Source organism: Eptatretus burgeri, chromosome 13, assembly GCF_056783735.1.
Source record: "Eptatretus burgeri isolate ZD-2024b chromosome 13, Ebu_testis_v1, whole genome shotgun sequence".
NCBI classification, from domain to species: domain Eukaryota; kingdom Metazoa; phylum Chordata; class Myxini; order Myxiniformes; family Myxinidae; genus Eptatretus; species Eptatretus burgeri.
The window spans coordinates 7,923,163-7,941,915 of NC_140973.1; the positions used below are offsets into that span (position 1 = coordinate 7,923,163).

The 18,753-nt window shown below is 44.2% G+C and overlaps 1 protein-coding gene across 4 annotated transcripts in view; it reads left to right on the forward strand.

Annotated features, from left to right (window-relative positions):
* LOC147013780 (cartilage acidic protein 1-like) overlaps window positions 1–18,753 on the forward strand; it is a 348,068-nt gene that overhangs the window by 75,479 nt on the left and 253,836 nt on the right. For all 4 annotated transcript variants that reach the window (XR_015050513.1, XM_085851004.1, XM_085851003.1 and 1 more), the window contains one exon: window positions 7,217–7,413. Coding sequence is in view for 3 of the 4 variants with exons in the window: in XM_085851004.1 (XP_085707130.1) it covers window positions 7,217–7,413 (197 nt within the window). In the remaining variant the exon portion in view is untranslated. The remainder of the gene's footprint in view (window positions 1–7,216; window positions 7,414–18,753) is intronic.

Below are 18,753 nucleotides of genomic sequence, written 5' to 3' on the forward strand. Positions count from 1 at the left end.
GCCTGACCTCACTAATGCTCTTGTGGCTGAATGGAAGCAAATCCCCGTAGCAATGCTCCAACATCTCGTGGAAAGCCTTCACAGAAGAGCGAAGAGTGGTGGCTGTTATAGCAGCAAAGGGGGGACCAACTCCACGTTAATGCCCATGATTTTGGAAGGAGATGTTGGACGAACAGGTGTCTACATACTTTTGCCTATGTTGTGTGTGTGTGTGTGTGTGTGTGTGTGTGTGTGTGTGTGTGTGTGTGTGTGTGTGTGTATATATATATATATATATATATATATATATATATATATATATATATATATATATATATATGTAAATGATCAGGCATTGCGTGGCAGAGGTATGCGCTCAACTGAGTGCCCTTCTAGTTTATTTATTTATATTCATTTAAACTTGACTACCTTTGCCAGTTGCCAATTGCTACACTTGGACTTTAGGGTTATATCTTCTCTCCTGTGCTTTTCAGCGGATTGCTTTATTCTGCTCTGCACAGCATTCGGGTGCTTATATTCGATGGACAAGAACATTCGGACATGTTGAACTGTGATTCACGGTTCAGTTTGTCCACCCTTGGGTTAAATCCTTCAAATCATTTTGCTTTCCTTGGTCGTCACGTCTTTTTGGCATCTAACTCTTTACCACCCGTTATGACAGCTTCAATGAATCGCATTTGGAATCTGTCGGTATAGCGGAAACCTGGGTGCCTTTGATGACGCATAAATGCCACAGAACATATCCATTTTGTACTGGAAGGAATGGTGTATCTAGGCCACAGGTGGGATGCAACTTGGACACTGGATTCATCCTGATGCCTCTATTAGTGCTGAGGTTCAGGCCCAGGATGGATTTTGCATTTTAACAGAGCTTGTGGCGAAGGTCCCATGAGACTCATTTTGAAAATATACAAAAAGATTGGAATTTGGGTTTAATTTCTTTGTATGAGGATTGCAGCACGCTTCAGACATGTGCAAAAACAATATTGTTGAAATTCGTAGTGGGAACCCAGGGAATATACTTTGTTATTCAAGGTTGATGTAAGGTCCCATATCCTGTGAATTATTGGTCCATTGTTGTTCATTATTCCTACACAGGTAAAATAAGTGAAGGTCATATAAGTTTGGAAGTTCTTCGTTCGTACGCAGCACTTGGCTGCAGGTAGCCTAATTTTTCGGGGTGAAGGTATGCTGCTGATGCGGTTCCCCCTGTAGGTTTGAGCAGGAATTTGTAATTTGTTTCGGGTCTTGGTGATAGCTCGCCGATTCTTTGTGAAGGACGCTGTGGGATCTTTAACGTCCACCAAGAATGCCTGCAGATGTGACGCCCAGTATAACGTCCATCCAAGAGACGTCACACACCTTGATGTCTCACCCTGCATGCGAAACACCAAGATGACAGTTTATAGCTGGACCAAGATTCAAACCCAGGCAACACAGCTCAGAGGCTAGTGTTTTGACATCAACATTGTGGCATTTGATATCAAAGCTGCATTTGATAAAGTGTGGCACAAGGTATTTCTGGCCAATTTGGATGCTCATGGAGTCGGAGGAGGGCAGCTGTTTCAGGAGTTATCCAGCTACTTGACAGGCAGACATATCCAGGTAGCGGTCAATGGCCAAACATAAAATTTAACTCCGATAAATGCATCAGTACCTCGAGGATCAATTATTAGGACCACCTTGTTTTTAGTCTATATTAATGATCTGTGTGCCAATCTGCATAATCATACCTGCCTCTATGCTGATGATAATTGTTGTTATACTGATAATAATGTTGTTGTTTTTTTAATTTGCACTTTGATATTTAGTTTTCATGGTATAACTGGGCACTGATTTTTGTTGTCAGTGCTTATTCATAAAAAAAACAAAAAACAAAAACAAAAACTCTTTCCATCCTGATGGGAGAGACAAGGGCTGCTTATTCCTATACATGACTGTTAGTAGGGAAATAGTGAAATAGTGTACTGTATTAGTGTACTGTGTCACTGCACTATTGTAGTGTTGTACTATACTGCACTTGTTTCCTATATTGCTGGGATTGTGGATGTGTGCATTAAGTTTCAGGAACAACAAAGGCATTTGTCCAGGACACCCAGCATCGTATCTCACACTTTAGTGTCCTGTATTAGCCCCAAGGAAGGATCTGTGATCTGTGGAACCATGGACAAAGCACGACATCAGTCCTTTATAGAAGCTTCCAACAGATCCTGTAAATCAGTTTTTTCTATATTCTGTGTTGTTTTTACTGCTGCGAATCCACTTTAATATTATAATGGTTCTGCGAAACGGTCACTCCCAAAGGCAATGACACAACATATAGCGAGCGGTTCCCGAGATAGTTATTTCATTAGTATCCGTTCCAGGTAGTTCTTCCCTTATGTGTGGTGGGTTTATGGGTCGTATGCATTGCATGGGCTTTATGTAAGATTTTTTTGCCCCTTATTTACTTATTTTGCTTTGGTGAACACACCAGTCTCCTTCACGCATACATGCATGGCAAAGACCATAGCAACAGGCTATCATTTGCACACGCACGCCATTCCCCGTTTGAATCGTGCACCATTACCCAACCAGCATTTCACCTCGGTCTTCATCATACTGGAACCACCAATGTTACAACATTTCGTACACCACCAAGACTCACCACACTATCAAACCACAACTCAAGTTTGCTTACATTTGTCATTGATGCCACAACCATGATGACGGACCACCTCGACAACGAACCACCACGTTATGACATCACCGCTACTCCAACGCTGCCATCGCTCAACCACGATCACCACCGACACCAACACTGCCTTTTCAGAAATGGGGAACGAAGGAGCGGCCCGTACCATGGCAGATACTCGGATCTGGGCATTCAGACATCTAATTTGGAGTGAGAGTGTGCGCTATACTCCATTCGATGTTGTGTAGGTTGCCCTTATGCTCCACTCGGTTGTGGCCCCCATTGCATGTTCAGCGTATGTTCATGGCCGAAGCACACGACTAAATACTCAGCACCATGTTAATCACTGAGCTCAACTGTGTGGGAGAGTTGAGTGAATGAGGCCATTTCCACCACCGAACCCTCACATGGGCGGGGCCAGCACCATGGTAATCATCCGCGCACCAATGGGAGCACTGGAAAACACCTATCGCTCTGCCTGGTCCTATACCAAACTTCTCCCCCGCCAGGGGATTATATAAGTGCTGTGCGTTCCGCACAGGTCGGTCAGTGTGTTCTTGTGCATTCTGCATGTTCTTGGTTCTGTGCGTTCTTGGTGGGTTGGTACATTCTGTGCGTTCTTGGTTCTGTGTGTTCTGTTCTGTGTGTTCAAAAGGTCGTTCTTGTCTTTCTGTGTTTTTTGTGGTCTTCGCGTTCCTGGTCGGCGAACAACGGACGGAACTTGGCGGAGTGAGCGGAATAGAGTCCATGGAGCGGAGTGCGGAATGAGCAGAAGAGCCAGGCACCAGCTCGAGTGCAGTATTACAGAGATAGCAGCACACGTACAGAACTCCTTACACTTCAATAAGCCTATCTCCTCACACGTTATTGTCTTTATTTTCGTTTCATCTACTGTGGATGCATAAAAAGAGCATCAGTGATTACTCGAGTCCACTGATTCGCATCTGTTGCATCTTCCTCTCTGCACATCACCTGCCAATCACAGCACCCCTCACCGCACCTCCTCCGACCATGCACCATCAGTTGTCCTCCTCCTTCCCCCTCCTGAGCGACTGGATTTGTGCAGGTCCGTTGACCTCACCTGGTAAATAAGAGGTCGCAAACACCTCATGCCGTTCTTATCTTTCTTACTATCTAATTTTCCTGAGGAATGTTTCTGAGAGCGCCTGTCGTGTTTGTGTAAGATAAGATTGTCGAAGGATTTAAATGGGTTCGCTCTGCACTGTCTTTCTTTTGTAAACAACAGCATTTCTTGTGCCGCACATCACCCATTCCTTGCTAAATTTTTCACAAAGGAAAGTATTTGCAAAAGAAAGTATTTTCTTTTGTAATAAATCCCTTGCTTATTGTGCCACATACCTTTCATTGCCCTTTCCTACAATAAAATTGCTTGCATTGTAGATGGACCCAGTTCATAGTGTCTTTTCCACCATTGATCCGGCATAGTCCACACGTAGTGTTAGCCAGGAAGTTCCACCCCATGTGATTTTTTTTTTCTTGAATAAAATGTCGAGGCTCGTATAAGAGCTAACACAGAGAATATATAACAAAGGGGGCAGGTAACAAGAGGGGTGGGAGAGGGAAGCACAAAACAATGGGGAACAGACACATTTGGAGATATGTGGAAGGGAGAGGGATGGGGGCAGGGTACACGGAGTAAACAAGATGGACACTACATGGACTTTCAGAAAGGAAAGCAGAGAATTTGAAGGAGGTGGGTTTGGGGTGGATTAACGGAGATTGGAAAAATCATGGTTTTAGATGGGGGAAGATAAGAGGCGGTGGTGAACAGCTGTTTTGAAGACCTGGAGGGTAGAGTCCGATTGAATCGTGTGGGAGTTTGTTTCAGAGGTGGGAAAAAACAGAGGAATGAAAGAGTGAAGGTGAGCAGTGATTCTTCATTGTGGCAGTTTCACCAGAAGGGGACTTTTGGTGGACCTTGAGCACCCTGAGGAAATCGAGGGGGGACAGATCACAGACGGAGCAAGGGAGGGGGGAGGCCAGAAAGGAGACGGTAGAAGACAGACAGATCACCGACCTGGCTGTGGTGAGAGAATGAGAGACCCAAAGACTCAGTTTCATCATGGGAGATACGAATGATTCTTAATGCCTTGGTTTCCACAGCGTGAAGCCGAGAAAGGTGAGAGGTGGGAGCACCAGCCCAGAGAGGAGAGCAATACTCCATCAGGCTGCAGATGAAAACTTTGTATGTGGTGAGGAGCTCAGGTGTACCAAGGAAGGACTTTGCACGACATAGGATGCCCAGTTGGCGACTGGCTATTGAGGCAAGTATGGAAATGTGGCTTTCCCAGGAAAGATCGTAGTAGATAGTGAGGCCCAAAAGCTTGAACGAAAGGACTTCTTAAAGAGGATTGTTGAGAAAGTAGATGCGGGTTTTTCCAGATGGTCCTTTCAGAGAGACAGAGTGAGTGTGAATTTTGTCAGGGTTGAAAGAGATGTTCCAAGTGTTTGACCAGCTTGTGATTTTATCCAGATCTGCAGAGTGAAGAGGCTGCTGCCTGCCAATGTGAGAGATGACAGATGGTACGGCAGAGTGTGGAGTCATCAGCAAAGCGATAAAGAGGATTTTCCAGAGAGTCGGAATGGCACCGAGGCCTAACCTGCAAGCTGCTCCGCCTGCTCCCAGACAGGCACATGGTCCGTATGATCATGGAACTTGTCTATAACCGAAGCTTCACCCTCACCACCAGTAGCGGACAGCGAAGCAGGTTGCGACGCCTTAAGAACGGCGTCCCACAGGGATCGGTCCCGGCCCCCCTCCTCTTCAATATCTACACCCACGACCTGCCGAACATGGTCTCCGCAAAGTATGCTTATGCGGACGACCTGGCGATCGTATACACAGCAAGGAAGTGGGAAACACTAGAGGGGACTCTGAGCCAGGACATGTCTACTTTATCGGCATACCTCCAGAAATGGAGATTGATGCTCAGCGAAACCAAAACAGTGTCAGCAGCTTTCCATTTGAACAACAGGGAAGCAAAACGTGAGCTAAACGTCAACATCAATGGAAAACCACTGTCCTGCCCTGAGCCAAAATATCTTGGGGTAACATTGGACAGGTCGTTCACGTGCCGCTGACACCTGGAGTCACTACGCAAGAAGCTAACATCCCGCGCCGCGCTGCTAAGACGACTGCTGGGTCCGGCTGGGGTGCGGGTGCTGTCACGTTACATACAGCAGCCTTAGCCCTGGTCTACTCTACCGCCGAGTACTGCGCGCCCGTCTGGTGCCGCAGTGCTCATTCCCACCAGATCGACATTGCCATCAACGGTGCTTTGCGTACTGTGACTGCATGCCTGCATCCCACACCAACGGACAACCTTTCCATCCTCGCAGGCATCCAACCCGCTTCGCTTCGCCGTGAAGAAGCCACTCTATCTCTCACTAGCCGGGCACTGGAGTCAAATCATTTGCTCCATCTCTCTATTTCATCAAATGAGCAGCCCCGGCGACTGAATTTGAGACACCCATTTGTGCCTGCCGCACAGTCTGGCATGTCTGGCATTGAGAGCCTTCATCCATTGTTGGGAAAGCAGAAGCAGCATGTCCAAGGTAGAGTGACCTGGTCTGAATCCAAATTGATGATCGGAAATCAGGTCATTGGAGAAGAGGAAGGATTTAATGTCAGAAGTGATGATGCATTCCATAACCTTGCTGATGATTGGGAGAAAGCTGATTAGTCTGTAGTTGCAGGGATCTGTTTTTATGCAGAGCAGTAATGATTGCTGATTTCCAAGCAGATGGCAGATGACCTTGAGAGAATGAGAGGGTGAATAGAACAGAAAGAGCAGCAGAGCAAGTTTTTATAACATGTGGGCTGATGCCGCCTGGACCGGTTGCAGAATCTGAGTCGAAGTATGACAGCAAACTTTCCACCTTGTTGGGAGAAAAGGGCACAGCGTTTAGGAACAGCTGGATGTGACAGGGTAAGGTGGGTACAGAAAGCGATGAGCTTGGGACACAAGGTTTAGAAGCAAACACAGAGTTTAGGCATTCAGCCTCTGCTTTGCTTTCAGATTTGCTCTTTTTGCCAGCGTAAACTCACTGTATTGCTCGGCAGTAAATCCGGGTGTGTGCTGAGGGCACGAAACCCGCTTGTTGCAGTCGACCAAAGTTAAGGTAACAACGTGAAGTAGTGAATCCCTGCCAGGATTGGCAGTACAATCGGCATTCGTGGTTGCTTAACATCCCTCAGGGCCATGGAGTTATCCACAGCTGGTGGCCTCAGGACTGGGTGTATGGGAGGAACTTGAGCTCTTCCCCTCGTGGCGAACATAACAATATTATCCTTTCCCCTGTCCTACTTTGCCTCCTTGCACATTCTTGCTTACAGACCCCATAATTTCCTACTTGAATTGGTTTTTTTTTTAATTTAATTTTGCTTCACTGTGATGTTCTCTTTGTTTTTGAGTCACAGCAGTTCAAGAAGCTATGTATGCCACAAATATGCAGAATTTTAGAGAGATGAACATTGCTTCAGAAATATGACTTTAACTATCACTGGGTATCTTTTTCCAGATACAATGAGCCCAACCTAGTGCTGAAGTATGATGCGAGTTCTCAGCGACTGGTGAACCTGGCTCAGGATGACCTGGACTCTCCGTACTATGCCTTGCGGGATGAGCATGGTAGTTCTATTGGCGTCGCAGCATGTGACATCGATGGGGATGGCTGGGAGGAGATTTACTTCCTTAATACCAACAACGCTTTCTCAGGTCGTCTTGCAAAACATTTCATTAATTTAATGACATCCATGGTTGGATTATATCATTAACTTGGGTCGTCCATAACGAGTAGAGTTTGATGCCTTGCTTTTGAATGTCTCAGGCAGTCATGAATGGCTTCATAATTAGCTCACATTGTTCAACAAAACAGCAAATATTGTGCTGGCAGAATATCTCAGTTGGTATAGTGTGCTTGTCATTGAGGTGTCGAGTTTTGGGTTTGATCCTCGACAGTCACCTCAAACTAAAATTTTTCCATTACAATGCAGTACGAGCAGGAGGTGGTGCATCTCAGAACATCATGCCCTTCAAATTGGGGCATGAATCTATCTGTCCCATCTACTTTTCAGTTGTAAACATTCAATATTCTATGGTATGTCTTGAAAAGAGTAGTCCATTGTGTGCCAGTAACTTAGCAAAACCTCCTCCCTTGAATGTAAATATAAGTTAGATTTAATTTATCATAAGAATGGGGGAAGTACCTGTATAAGATAAGTAAACCGATTGTTTAAGTTAATAGGATGTGTATAATATGCCTGGTGTTGGTTTAATGGTTTTCCAAATGGTAATGCAATTTTAATTTTCCAAACTAGATAACCAAGATGTATTGTATGTATATATACATCAGCAGTACACATGTTTTTGCTTCACATGTTTTGCTTCATATATGTAACCCAGGTTTTTTGTGGGGGGGGAGAGGGGGTAGCGATTGAGGCAGTGGTCTGTTGCCGATACACCACCCAGATAAAGGGACATGTCAGAAGACCGTGTTGCACGCTTGGAACAAGATCGCCCGTAGGATGGGTTCTCTGCTATGGTGTTAATGATCATCTATCTATAATTCCAGCAATGTGTGTGTTTTTTTGTCGATGTGTCTGTGTGTGTGTGTGTCTATGACTGCTGTTTCTCGACAACCACTGGTCGGATCTAATTGAAACTTACCAGGTCTATTGCTGGGGTCCTGTGGATGTGCCTTTTCAAGGTTTGATATTAATCGGACAAGTGCTTCCCAAGTTATGGCCATTTATTTACCAACCAATGACAAGACACGTTGCTGCGGCCATTTATTTACCAACCAATGACAAGACACGTTGCTGCGGCCATTTGTTTACCAACCAATGACAGGACACGTTGCTGCATAGGCGTGCCTGATGGGGAAGAGAACCTCAGCCGCGTTCCCCATTACAGGTGACAACGTACGAACTTCCGGATAGTGATGACTTCGTGTATGCCAATAATTTCTTGATTTCTTATGCGCATTTATAGATAAACACAACGCCCCAATCCAGTCGTCGTTTACGGGAGTGAAGGAACAGACTGTGTAGTTGTTTGAAAGTTATTATTATCTTGCCAAAACGAAGTTTTTGCAAGATATGTTGGTCAGCTTGTATGTTTATTATTATTATTATTATTTTTTTTTGTTTGTTTGTTTGTTTGTCTGTAATCACGTATAAAAAATTCTGCAGAGCACAGTTATCATTGGAAATTTTTGTAACTTCGCATATCAGAGGCCTATAGAGGTCCCTTTCAGTGCACAAATTTTTGAAGGTCAAGGTCAAAGGTCAAGGTCACTTTGTCGCAAATCAGGGGAGTCGGCAAAACCCTTATTTTTTGAGTAATTTTGATCGGATCGTCTTCAAACTTCATGGGAATATAGTTCATGGTCTGGTGCTCAGCTGATTAATTTTTGGTGGCGATTGGCCTTGACCTTCATGGTTAGCGTCTGAGGTCAAACATATTTGACCCCAAGGTCAAATTTTCAAGTTTTAGGAACCATATCGTGTAGTACCTCAAATTGAACACCTCGATGAGTGCTTTCTAGATATGTCAAGCTTGAGACATTATGACGTCATTTGGTGACGAAATGAGGCAAACGCATATTTTTCATAGTTACTCTGTAGAACGATTCTCATCGGAATCTCTCGTAGGCAGATATTCCTCAAGGAGTCGCTCTTGGTGGATAGCAGCTCTGTTCACCTCAGTGTGACCTTAAAGAAGTCACACGTGGTCACCTTTTGGCAACATACGGGTCACCCTGCGGGTGACATTGGTTTATTATTTTTTTGGTTTTATTTTTTTTTTTGCACGTACGTTTTTTTTTTTTTTTTCTCTTCTCTACTCTTTGTGGTTTTCCTTGCGATGACATTGCGAAAATGCAAAATACAGTAAAATTCTTTTAAATCGCGGCCGTTGGGGTCCAGTAAATCCAGATCCACGGATCCGTCAATAATATTAAGAAAACCGCGAATAATAATGAAATATAATCTTGTACCAACGGACCGCGGATAGGGAGTATAAGTGAACCAGTCGAAGACAGCCTTGTCCAACGCTGGATCCTGAGCCTTCCTGGCTCTCTTGCGGCTAAGCCCGCTCTCCTCGTCGAGGTCCTGCACGAAGGAGCGAAGGTTGGCCTCCTCCTTCACCCATCCTCTCGAGTTACTCTCTTGTACCCCAGTTTCCCTGGATATCTTAGCTTTACTCTCCTTCCCAGAAACAATCCTGTCCACTAACAAAAGTTTTTCGGAAACAGTTCTGGATGTATGCTTCCTCTTTTCCCCCCCGGCATGTTGACCAATGACGTCACAGCAATGTCGGAGGGAGATGAAGAAGAAGCTAGCTTCGATGTTTGAAAAAGCTGTAGAATGGTCGTAGAATCGCGGATAATCAATGTGTGGTCTGTAGTAAGTCGTCTTAGGTTATGATTGAGATGGAGTTGGCCTGAGATTTTATACAGAAGAGGTGAGAGCGAGTTTATGACACCCCACCACCTCAGATTCGCTCACCGCGTGTCAAAAAGGACTCAATTGTTGGGTTAAACGGTGGTTTAAGGGCTTAAACCGCGGATTATAGCAGGTGTCGGCATTTAGTGAACATATGTCAATGATTTGACAAGCCATTGTGTGTTTTACACCAACATCTGTGCATTCACACTTGTACAACAGTTCAGACCGCGGTTGAGATCAAAGACTCACATTCCACCCCAAAAATACTACTATTTCATGTTTAAATTTTGGGGTCCATGGTGGACCCGCAGATTAGCCGATTTCGTGGTTAAAAAGGCCGCCAATTAAGAGGGTTTTACTGTACGTTGGCGCTAATTGAATAATTGGCCATTAAAACTAAATTGTGAATAATCGTAACTGCGATATGCGAACTTCCAGACAGTGAGGACTTAACTTCGCGTAGGCTGATGTGCGTCCGGCCGATGATGACGTTACGTGCCCTGCCGGTTGCGATGGGGATCGGTGCCTTAGTTACCATGGCGTCGGAGTGGCAATGGTCAATGGCAAGCAAAGACAGGGAGATAAACTTGATTTTAATTTTGATTTTAATTAACTCTGTGTGTGTCAGTATCACAGCAGTTGTTACTTCAATGCAAACGATAATTCATGGAATGCATGTGAACATTCCGTACGGGCACGCACCACTTCCTGATAGTGATGAGTTCATGTATTCTAATAATTTCTCAATTTCTAATGCGCATTTATAGATAAACACAATGCCCCAATCCAGTCGTCGTTTACGAGAGTGAAGGAATGGCCTGTGTGGTTGTTTCTGGCTCGCGGTTTTAAAGTTTTTTGTTTTTTTTTTTGGTTTGCACGTACAGCCACGCACGTATGGGCACGTGAGAGCGAAGGAACGGCCTGTGTGGTTGTTGTTTCTGGCTCACATTTTGAAAGTTTTTATTTTTTTTTGCATGTACAGGCACGTACTAGTAAAGATAATAACATGACCCCCATGGCCGAGATGGGAGCGGTTGCTTCTCGTTAATAATTCTCTGTTTTCCACAATCATACATACATGCATGCACATATACTTTAAATACAAACACAATGAGAGTATGATTCTAGTGGATGGATTTGAGGGACAACTGTAGTTAAAATTGTTTCCAATCTTTATCCTTTGTGAAAAGGCAGTGCATGAAATGCAACAAAAGTGTCCTCATCATTTATCCTGGAGACTTCGTTCATTTGCATATTTTAATCCTCACTGTGCTTGCTTACATCCTTGGGTAACCTCTGATGTAATGCAGTGCAATGCAGAATTCTATTACTTTAGCAACAGTCTTGTGGTCACATTAAATTTCCAACAAAAGAAGCCATGTTTGGCATATCCTTTTGGACTCTGTTGGCTTTGGTTCTCCAGCAATTTGCAACTAATTTTGATTATATTCCACCTGTATGCTCAAGCTTTGTTTTAATCAATCTTGTATTATAATGCACTATCCCAGCAAAGTCAAGGACGATTTACAACACACAAGAGGCCTTGGTGTTTGTGTGTGGCCGTTTAATCTCTTGTCGGGTCTCCCTGGGTTCTCATCAAAACCTGGACCCTCACTGCCTCATTGGTTGTCGGTTTTTTAACAAGTTGGAAGTGAGATGATTTTTTTTACCATTCTTTGCAAAGTTCATCTTCTTGTTCTTTCAAATTTGGTTAAGAGGTCATTACGGTTTCACCAAGCCTGCGAAACACTGGGCTGGTAGTTTTATGGCTGGGTCCAGATTCGAACCCAGGCTACATTGCTCAGAGGTTAGTGCACCTCCCCTCTGGGACCTAACCTATCCTGCCAGCTGCCCCTGCAGTTGGTGTTTAAACAAATCCCATAATCCTTGATATCCGAATTGAACCATGTGTGGCTGGCTGACCCCACGAAGCATCTTTCCACATTTTGAGGCCCCGGGATTATGTAATGCTGTTCATGGTCCGCGCTGTTGATAGTTTTGGGCGCATCTTCTATTTTGTAGTATTCCATGTAATATTTATCTCAGAAAAGTCATAGTTCTTACCTAACCCTACTCTGGCTCCCTGAACTCTGAGTTTATTCACTCTACAACTTGTCACATGGTTCCCTTCTCTTTTGAAGTGATTGTTGATGATCTGCGTGATGAGAGTCAGAGTTGATGTTGCCTGTAATCTTCCACTTTATGATGTCGTTCCCACATTTGATGTGGGTCTTCATGGATGGTTGCAATTATCCTGATGGGCTTGTCCACTCCGTGACAACTTACGAGCATTCTGTATTGGAGTTTCATTAACTCCTTCCTGAGTCATGTTGCTTATAAACCAAGCAATGAAGCAGTTCCTTCACTCCCTACATCAGTGCTGGATTAAGAAGGGGGCAAATGGGTTATGTGCCCTGGTCATGTCAGGGGCCCCAAAATATACATTTCCAGGTTTTCATAAATGATACTACATTGATCACTGAAATACAAACACGGAGTTGTCATTGCATGAGTGCTTTATGAATGCATGCTTGTATATCTGTGCATGTCACGTGATTTTGATCCGATGACTCAGGTTTATCTTGTTTTATCCCCAAAGTAATCAATTTAGGATTTCACTCAGGAAGCTATACCAGGATGGAAGCTACACAGATACAGACGCGTGCACACATGCAGACACACACACACACACACACACACACACACACACACACACACACACACACACACACACACACACACACACACACACACACACACACACACACACACACACACACCAGGCTTAACTTCAGACAAATACTACCACGAAGATTGGCGAGAAGAGACATCACTTCCCAGAGCAACACATGGGGACCCACGACACCACCTTTATGACATATCTTTTCACTCTAAACTCAGTGGGACAATGAAGGAGAAATTTCCCCTTTCCCATGGATGCCAATCTCGAGGAAGGAAGCGGAACATATCATTTTAAAAATCTTGTATGATTCAACTGTGGTCAGAATCAAACCAACGAGCGAATGCTTTAACCATCACGCCACCGAGTCTGGGTTAAAATAGCTACCAATTTAGGCATCGTGTGTGTGTGTGTGTGTGTGTGTGTGTGTGTGTGTGTGTGTGTGTGTGTGTGTGTGTGTGTTAACCCCAGGATACCACAAACAGAACATTTCCAAGAACTCGGTGACCTGTCCTTTTTCTCCACAACTGGTGAAGCTTTTTATTATTATTATTTTTATTTTAATAGCCTTTTTGTAATCCAAGGGACGACTTTGTGGATGGCATTTAAATCAGTGTGGCGCGAAATCTTGATAATGCTTCTCCCTCCCCTACTCCTCTCTCTCCCTCTGCCAGCTCTCTTCCCCTCTGTGTTCTCTCTCTCTCTCTCTCTCTCTCTGTCCTCCCTCTCCTTCTCCCCCCCTTCTCTCTCTCTCCCCCTCTCTCTCTCTCTCTCTCTCTCTCTCTCTCTCTCTCTCTCTCTCTCTCTCTCTCTCTCTCTCTCTCTCTCTCTCTCTCTCTCTCTCTCTCTCTCTCTCTCCCTCTGCCAGCTCTCTTCCACTCTGTGTTCTCTCTCTCTCTGTCCTCCCTCTCCTTCTCCCCCCTTCTCTCTCTCCCCCTTTTCTCTCTCTCTCTCTCTCTCTCTCTCTCTCTCTCTCTCTCTCTCTCTCTCTCTCTCTCTCTCTCTCCTTCTCTCTCCCGCCTTCTCTCTCTCTCCCCCAATGCTGCAGCTGTCATCTTTGCATCATCATAAAAAAACGAACCTTTAAAAAAACTTTTAGTCCCAGGAACACCCCACCCACCCAGGAGTTACAATGACTAGGCAGCCATACCACAACTCTTCCACCATTGCTATGAGTTCAGTCTCACAAGGAACGACCTAACGACCCCCATTAAGACATTGCACATCCACTCAACAACCATTCAACAGGCTAGGACAGATGTAGCACACTTGCGTTTGAGTTGACCTCCCTTGGTATGATTATCAACCCAACTATAAACGGTCGTACTGATGTTTTGCAGGCAGCGTGTGCCTTCCAAATAAATTGCATCAATCAAGTGAGTGAGCCTTCCTCGGACGAACGTTAAACCGAGGACCCGTTTGCTTACATTTGCTGGTGGACGTTGAAGATCCCATTTTGTCTTTTGGCAAGAGTGCATTGTCCCTGGCACCCACCCCCATCAAATTTTATTTTCCTGCCCTAATGCACAGGGGCACCCACTTTAGTGGAACTGCCACTCCTTGAAATTGACGCAATCAGCAGGCTCGGTTTCGGCCCTTAATTTCATCCTTGTCCAATATGCATTCACTAATAACTAGACTGCCAAGTACACGACGCACAAAGGATGACATTACACCTCCAGAATGGCTGTATAAGGATGGCATAACAAGCTTGAAGTTCCTTTCTTGAAGTTCCATAACATGATGAATAAAGCCTTCCCCTTCCCCACCCTCAACTTCTCACCAAAGAAAAGGTCTCGAGAACAAGCTTACAGAAATATGCAAGTTGAGTATTAAACTAGCTGCATTCATCAACCTGTAGATTTGACTTCGAACTCGAACGGCACTCGGTAGAGCGCGTATCTCTGCCAGGCTGAACGGTTTACGTTTTCTATCCCACTGATAGGTCGGATCTGGATCTTCACCAAAACGGAATGAATTCGTCCTTGGCACACACCCAACCTGTCCACCAAGTTTAGTCGGAATCCATCCACAACTTTTTGATATATCCTGCTCACAGACAGACAGAGAGACAGACAGACAGATAGATGGGGGTGAAACCTTAACCTCCTCTTTTTTCGGTGGTGGAGGTAATAATTAATACTGCAGAGGTTAAATTGCTTATTTACTCTCTCGACTAGACCACTGGTTTCACTATTCAATCATGCTGACGTGATCTAGTTCCTCACATACTGTCACCATATTCCCTTTGTGTCTGAATTATTCACGATTGCTTGTCGTTTCTCAACTGAGAATGGATTTTCATTTCTGTTATTTAAAAATATTAAACTACATGCACTTCGCACAGGATTAAATGATGCCTTAAAAATGTAAGCTTGATTGGAAATGTTTCAAAAATACCTGAAGTGTAAATTGTGCTGCGGGTGCAATGTGTTTGACAGTCGAACGTGGAACTGTGGGTAGTGAATGCAGCAGTTGTGTTGCAGGACGAGGTTTTAGTGCTCGTTTGATGACAGTGTGAAAAAGCTATTTTTGTGTAAGATTTGCTATTGTGCAAACTTCCTGCAGTAGTAATGGATGGCTTGTTTTAATACAGAATGCTTCAAACTAGATTGATGTCAAAGGCAGTGTCCAATATCGTGAGAACTGGAGTTCAGGGGAAGTTGTGACCTTTCAGATGGTCAGAGAGGAGAGTGTGATGTCATGGTAAGAGCCATAGGGAGATGCCAACTACTACTACTACTACTACTACTACTGTTGCTGTTATGTCTATTACTACTACTACTACTACTTTTACATCTTTAATTGCAATAATTATTCCCATCTTCTTATGCTATCGATTAGGAAAAGGTTTTGGCCCAAGTCTGGGAAAACCCTCTCTTCCTTTTTACAGACAACTACACATTATTTCGTACAGTGCCCCCATCCCTTTGGTCGGTTGAGAGCAGCTGCATCACTCTCTGCTGATTTGGAAAAGATTAGACTCTGATCTGATAAATGGAACATGTCTTTCAATCCTGAAATATCCCACAATCTGACCCTATTGCTTCAGAATAGTCGTCAAATGAACCCACCTCTCTACTTCCTTGGTCATCCACAATACAATAGGTTCAGGCTATTGACCTTCTAGGCCTCACCATCAGCTCTTATCTTTCCTGGGCTGACTACATATCAAAGCTGGCCTCCAAAGCCAGCTGCAGACTCGCATCCATCCAAGTCTTTCCTTGGGAAATCAGAGCTACTCACAATCTTCAAGGCCTTTGTCTGTAACTCATTGGCGTACCGCTCTCTGCTATGGGTTGGCGCACCAGCAGCACATCTGTCTTTCCTGGATTCGGTGGAATGTAAATCTCTCAAAGTTATTAGAGTCTCCCATGATGACGCTGAAACACAAGGTATGTTTCAAATCCCACCTCCTTCAAATTCCCTGCTTTCCTTCTTGAAAGTCCCTGTAGTAACCACCTTGTTTACCCTGTGTACACCACCCCATCCCTCTCTCTTCCACAGATCTCCTCATGTCTCTGTTCCCCATTGATTTTTTTTTCCTTCCCTCTCCCACCCGTCTTGTCTCCTGCTCCCCTTGTTGTGCATTTCTGTGTGTTAGCTGTTATACGAGACTCGACAGTGTATCCAAAAAAACAAATACATGGTTAAATTTCCCAATATTCATGACAAACTGACAGGGCAAGTCAGCTTCAGTGATGATGCTCTCACATGGAAAACTGTCCACCTGGTGAGTGATTTTATAACTTGCTCACGATAAACATTGTGGTGCCAGGCAATCTTAGGACACACTCATAAGTCTCAGTCATCTCAGTAACCATATCATGGAGGACCACCAAATACAAATGAGAAACTACATTGAAGAACTGTCCAAAAGTATTCATCAGTGCGTACCATATTCACATATTTTTATTTTATACACAGTAAATTTATACTTATTTATAAATAAGTACCATATTTATATATTATATGTGTGTGTATATACGTACATATTTATTTATATATATATACGTACCATATTTATACACAGTAAAGTATACCATATTCTTTACAGATCATCAGTGCGGCCTGTTTCGTGTGTTGGCTGAGTAGATGTGCCATGGAGATTTTCACCTGCACTTCAGTCCTAGCCAAAGCATTGGATATTGTGGCGTCGATGTCGTTGTCAGAGGTGTATAAGTGGCGACCTTGTCGGTGGTGATAAAGTTACAGTCCCCTCAGGCAGATGCACCATGCAGACACCATTTTGTCACAGGTGCAGGTGGGTGCTCTGCCAGTTTTTCAGGTCTTCAGGTGGTAACCATTCATTATGTCTTCACCTGCTACACGGTGGAGCCCTTCCCTGTTACAATTGCAGGATTCCATGCACTGAGAATAACCGGTAAGCCAATCCTCAGGATGGCTGCGATACAAAATTGGTTATTCAGGGAAAGCCACTCGAAAATCTGCACTGCCTTCACTCATGTCCCTGACCTGCGTCCTGAGCAGGATATTAGTTGAGCCTTGCCCTCTGTGGTTAGCTGTGAGATCAGCACTTGATGGGCACTGACCTCTGCCAGTCAGGCATGGTGAGCATCCTTCTTAACTTCTGAATCAGGGAAGAGATGGGGAGATTTTAATGAGAAGTGGGAAGAGAGGCAGACAGAGAGAGGGAAGGGGAGGTTGAGAGAGGGAGGGAAAGGAGTGGAGAAGGAGAAAGAGAGCAAGAGAAAGAGATTGGAAGAGAGGTAGGGGACGAGAGATATTTTCTACACAATTTAATATAAGAGAGCCATGTTCCTTACATATCATGTTGTAATGCTCAAGAGTTTCAAATATATAAGAGTTAAAGTTCATGATCACTTAAATTTTCAATTCATTTATGTCTTTCATTAGAAGACTTCATTTCAATTAATTCAAGATTGTCCCTTAAGTTTGTTATTTTTATGCAAAATAGATTTGATTTAAATCCAATTGCTTGGCTATTCTTTGAATGGCTTGCAATGTGGATATTTTACGTGTCCTTAAAAAGATAATAACATGGCTTGTTGCCAGTGGCATCCTGCCGAACATCGCAAGCTCCCACAGTGCAAGAGTATTACAATTAACATGATGCAGTCCACTGTCCACGACAAATGTTTATCAACATTTCAATGCACTGTGATGTTCACTGCGAGGATATATTTTTCCTCAACAGATATATATATATATATATATATATATATATATATATATATATATATATATATATATATATATATATATAAATATATATATATATATATATTGTTGTGGTTACCAAATTCGCAAACCACCATTCAGGTCCCTTAGGTGAGATATCTCGGTAAGTACATGTGTAGTTAGGCCCAAACCCGTTGTCTAGTGGGAATACATGTCATTTATGCGTGCTGCGACTCTTCAGGATAGCCGTTTTTCTTTTGCTATCTTTATTTTGGACCAACCGCCATGATTACCACCACAACCACAACATCAACCACCAACCACAACGCCGCTTCACCACAACCGCCACGACCTTCCCGTCACACCTCGCAACCGTCGCATCGCCACCGTTCTTGCCCCGCTGTGGGTACCGGTGTTGGACTCGTGCAGGGCGCGCGCCGAACAGCGTGTACAAAATCACGGATTTTGTGCTTCAAAAACGGATCAAAAACGACACACGCCCACTTTTTGCCATCCAATCGGTGAGCGAGGGGCGAATTGGCCCCGCCCCCAGGGCGATCGATATATGCAAATTTATGGATCAAAAAGCCTTCACGCCCACTTTTTCTCGGGCCAATGGGGAGCGAGGTGAAAGGTCAAAGGGAGGGGGTCAAAGGCGAAGCTACGGGGGGATAAAAGGACCGTGTTCGTCAGTCAGAAAAAGAGTCGGAGAGTCCAGAGGCGGAGGAGTCGGAGGGTCGAGAGGAAAGGAGTCGGAGAGTCCAG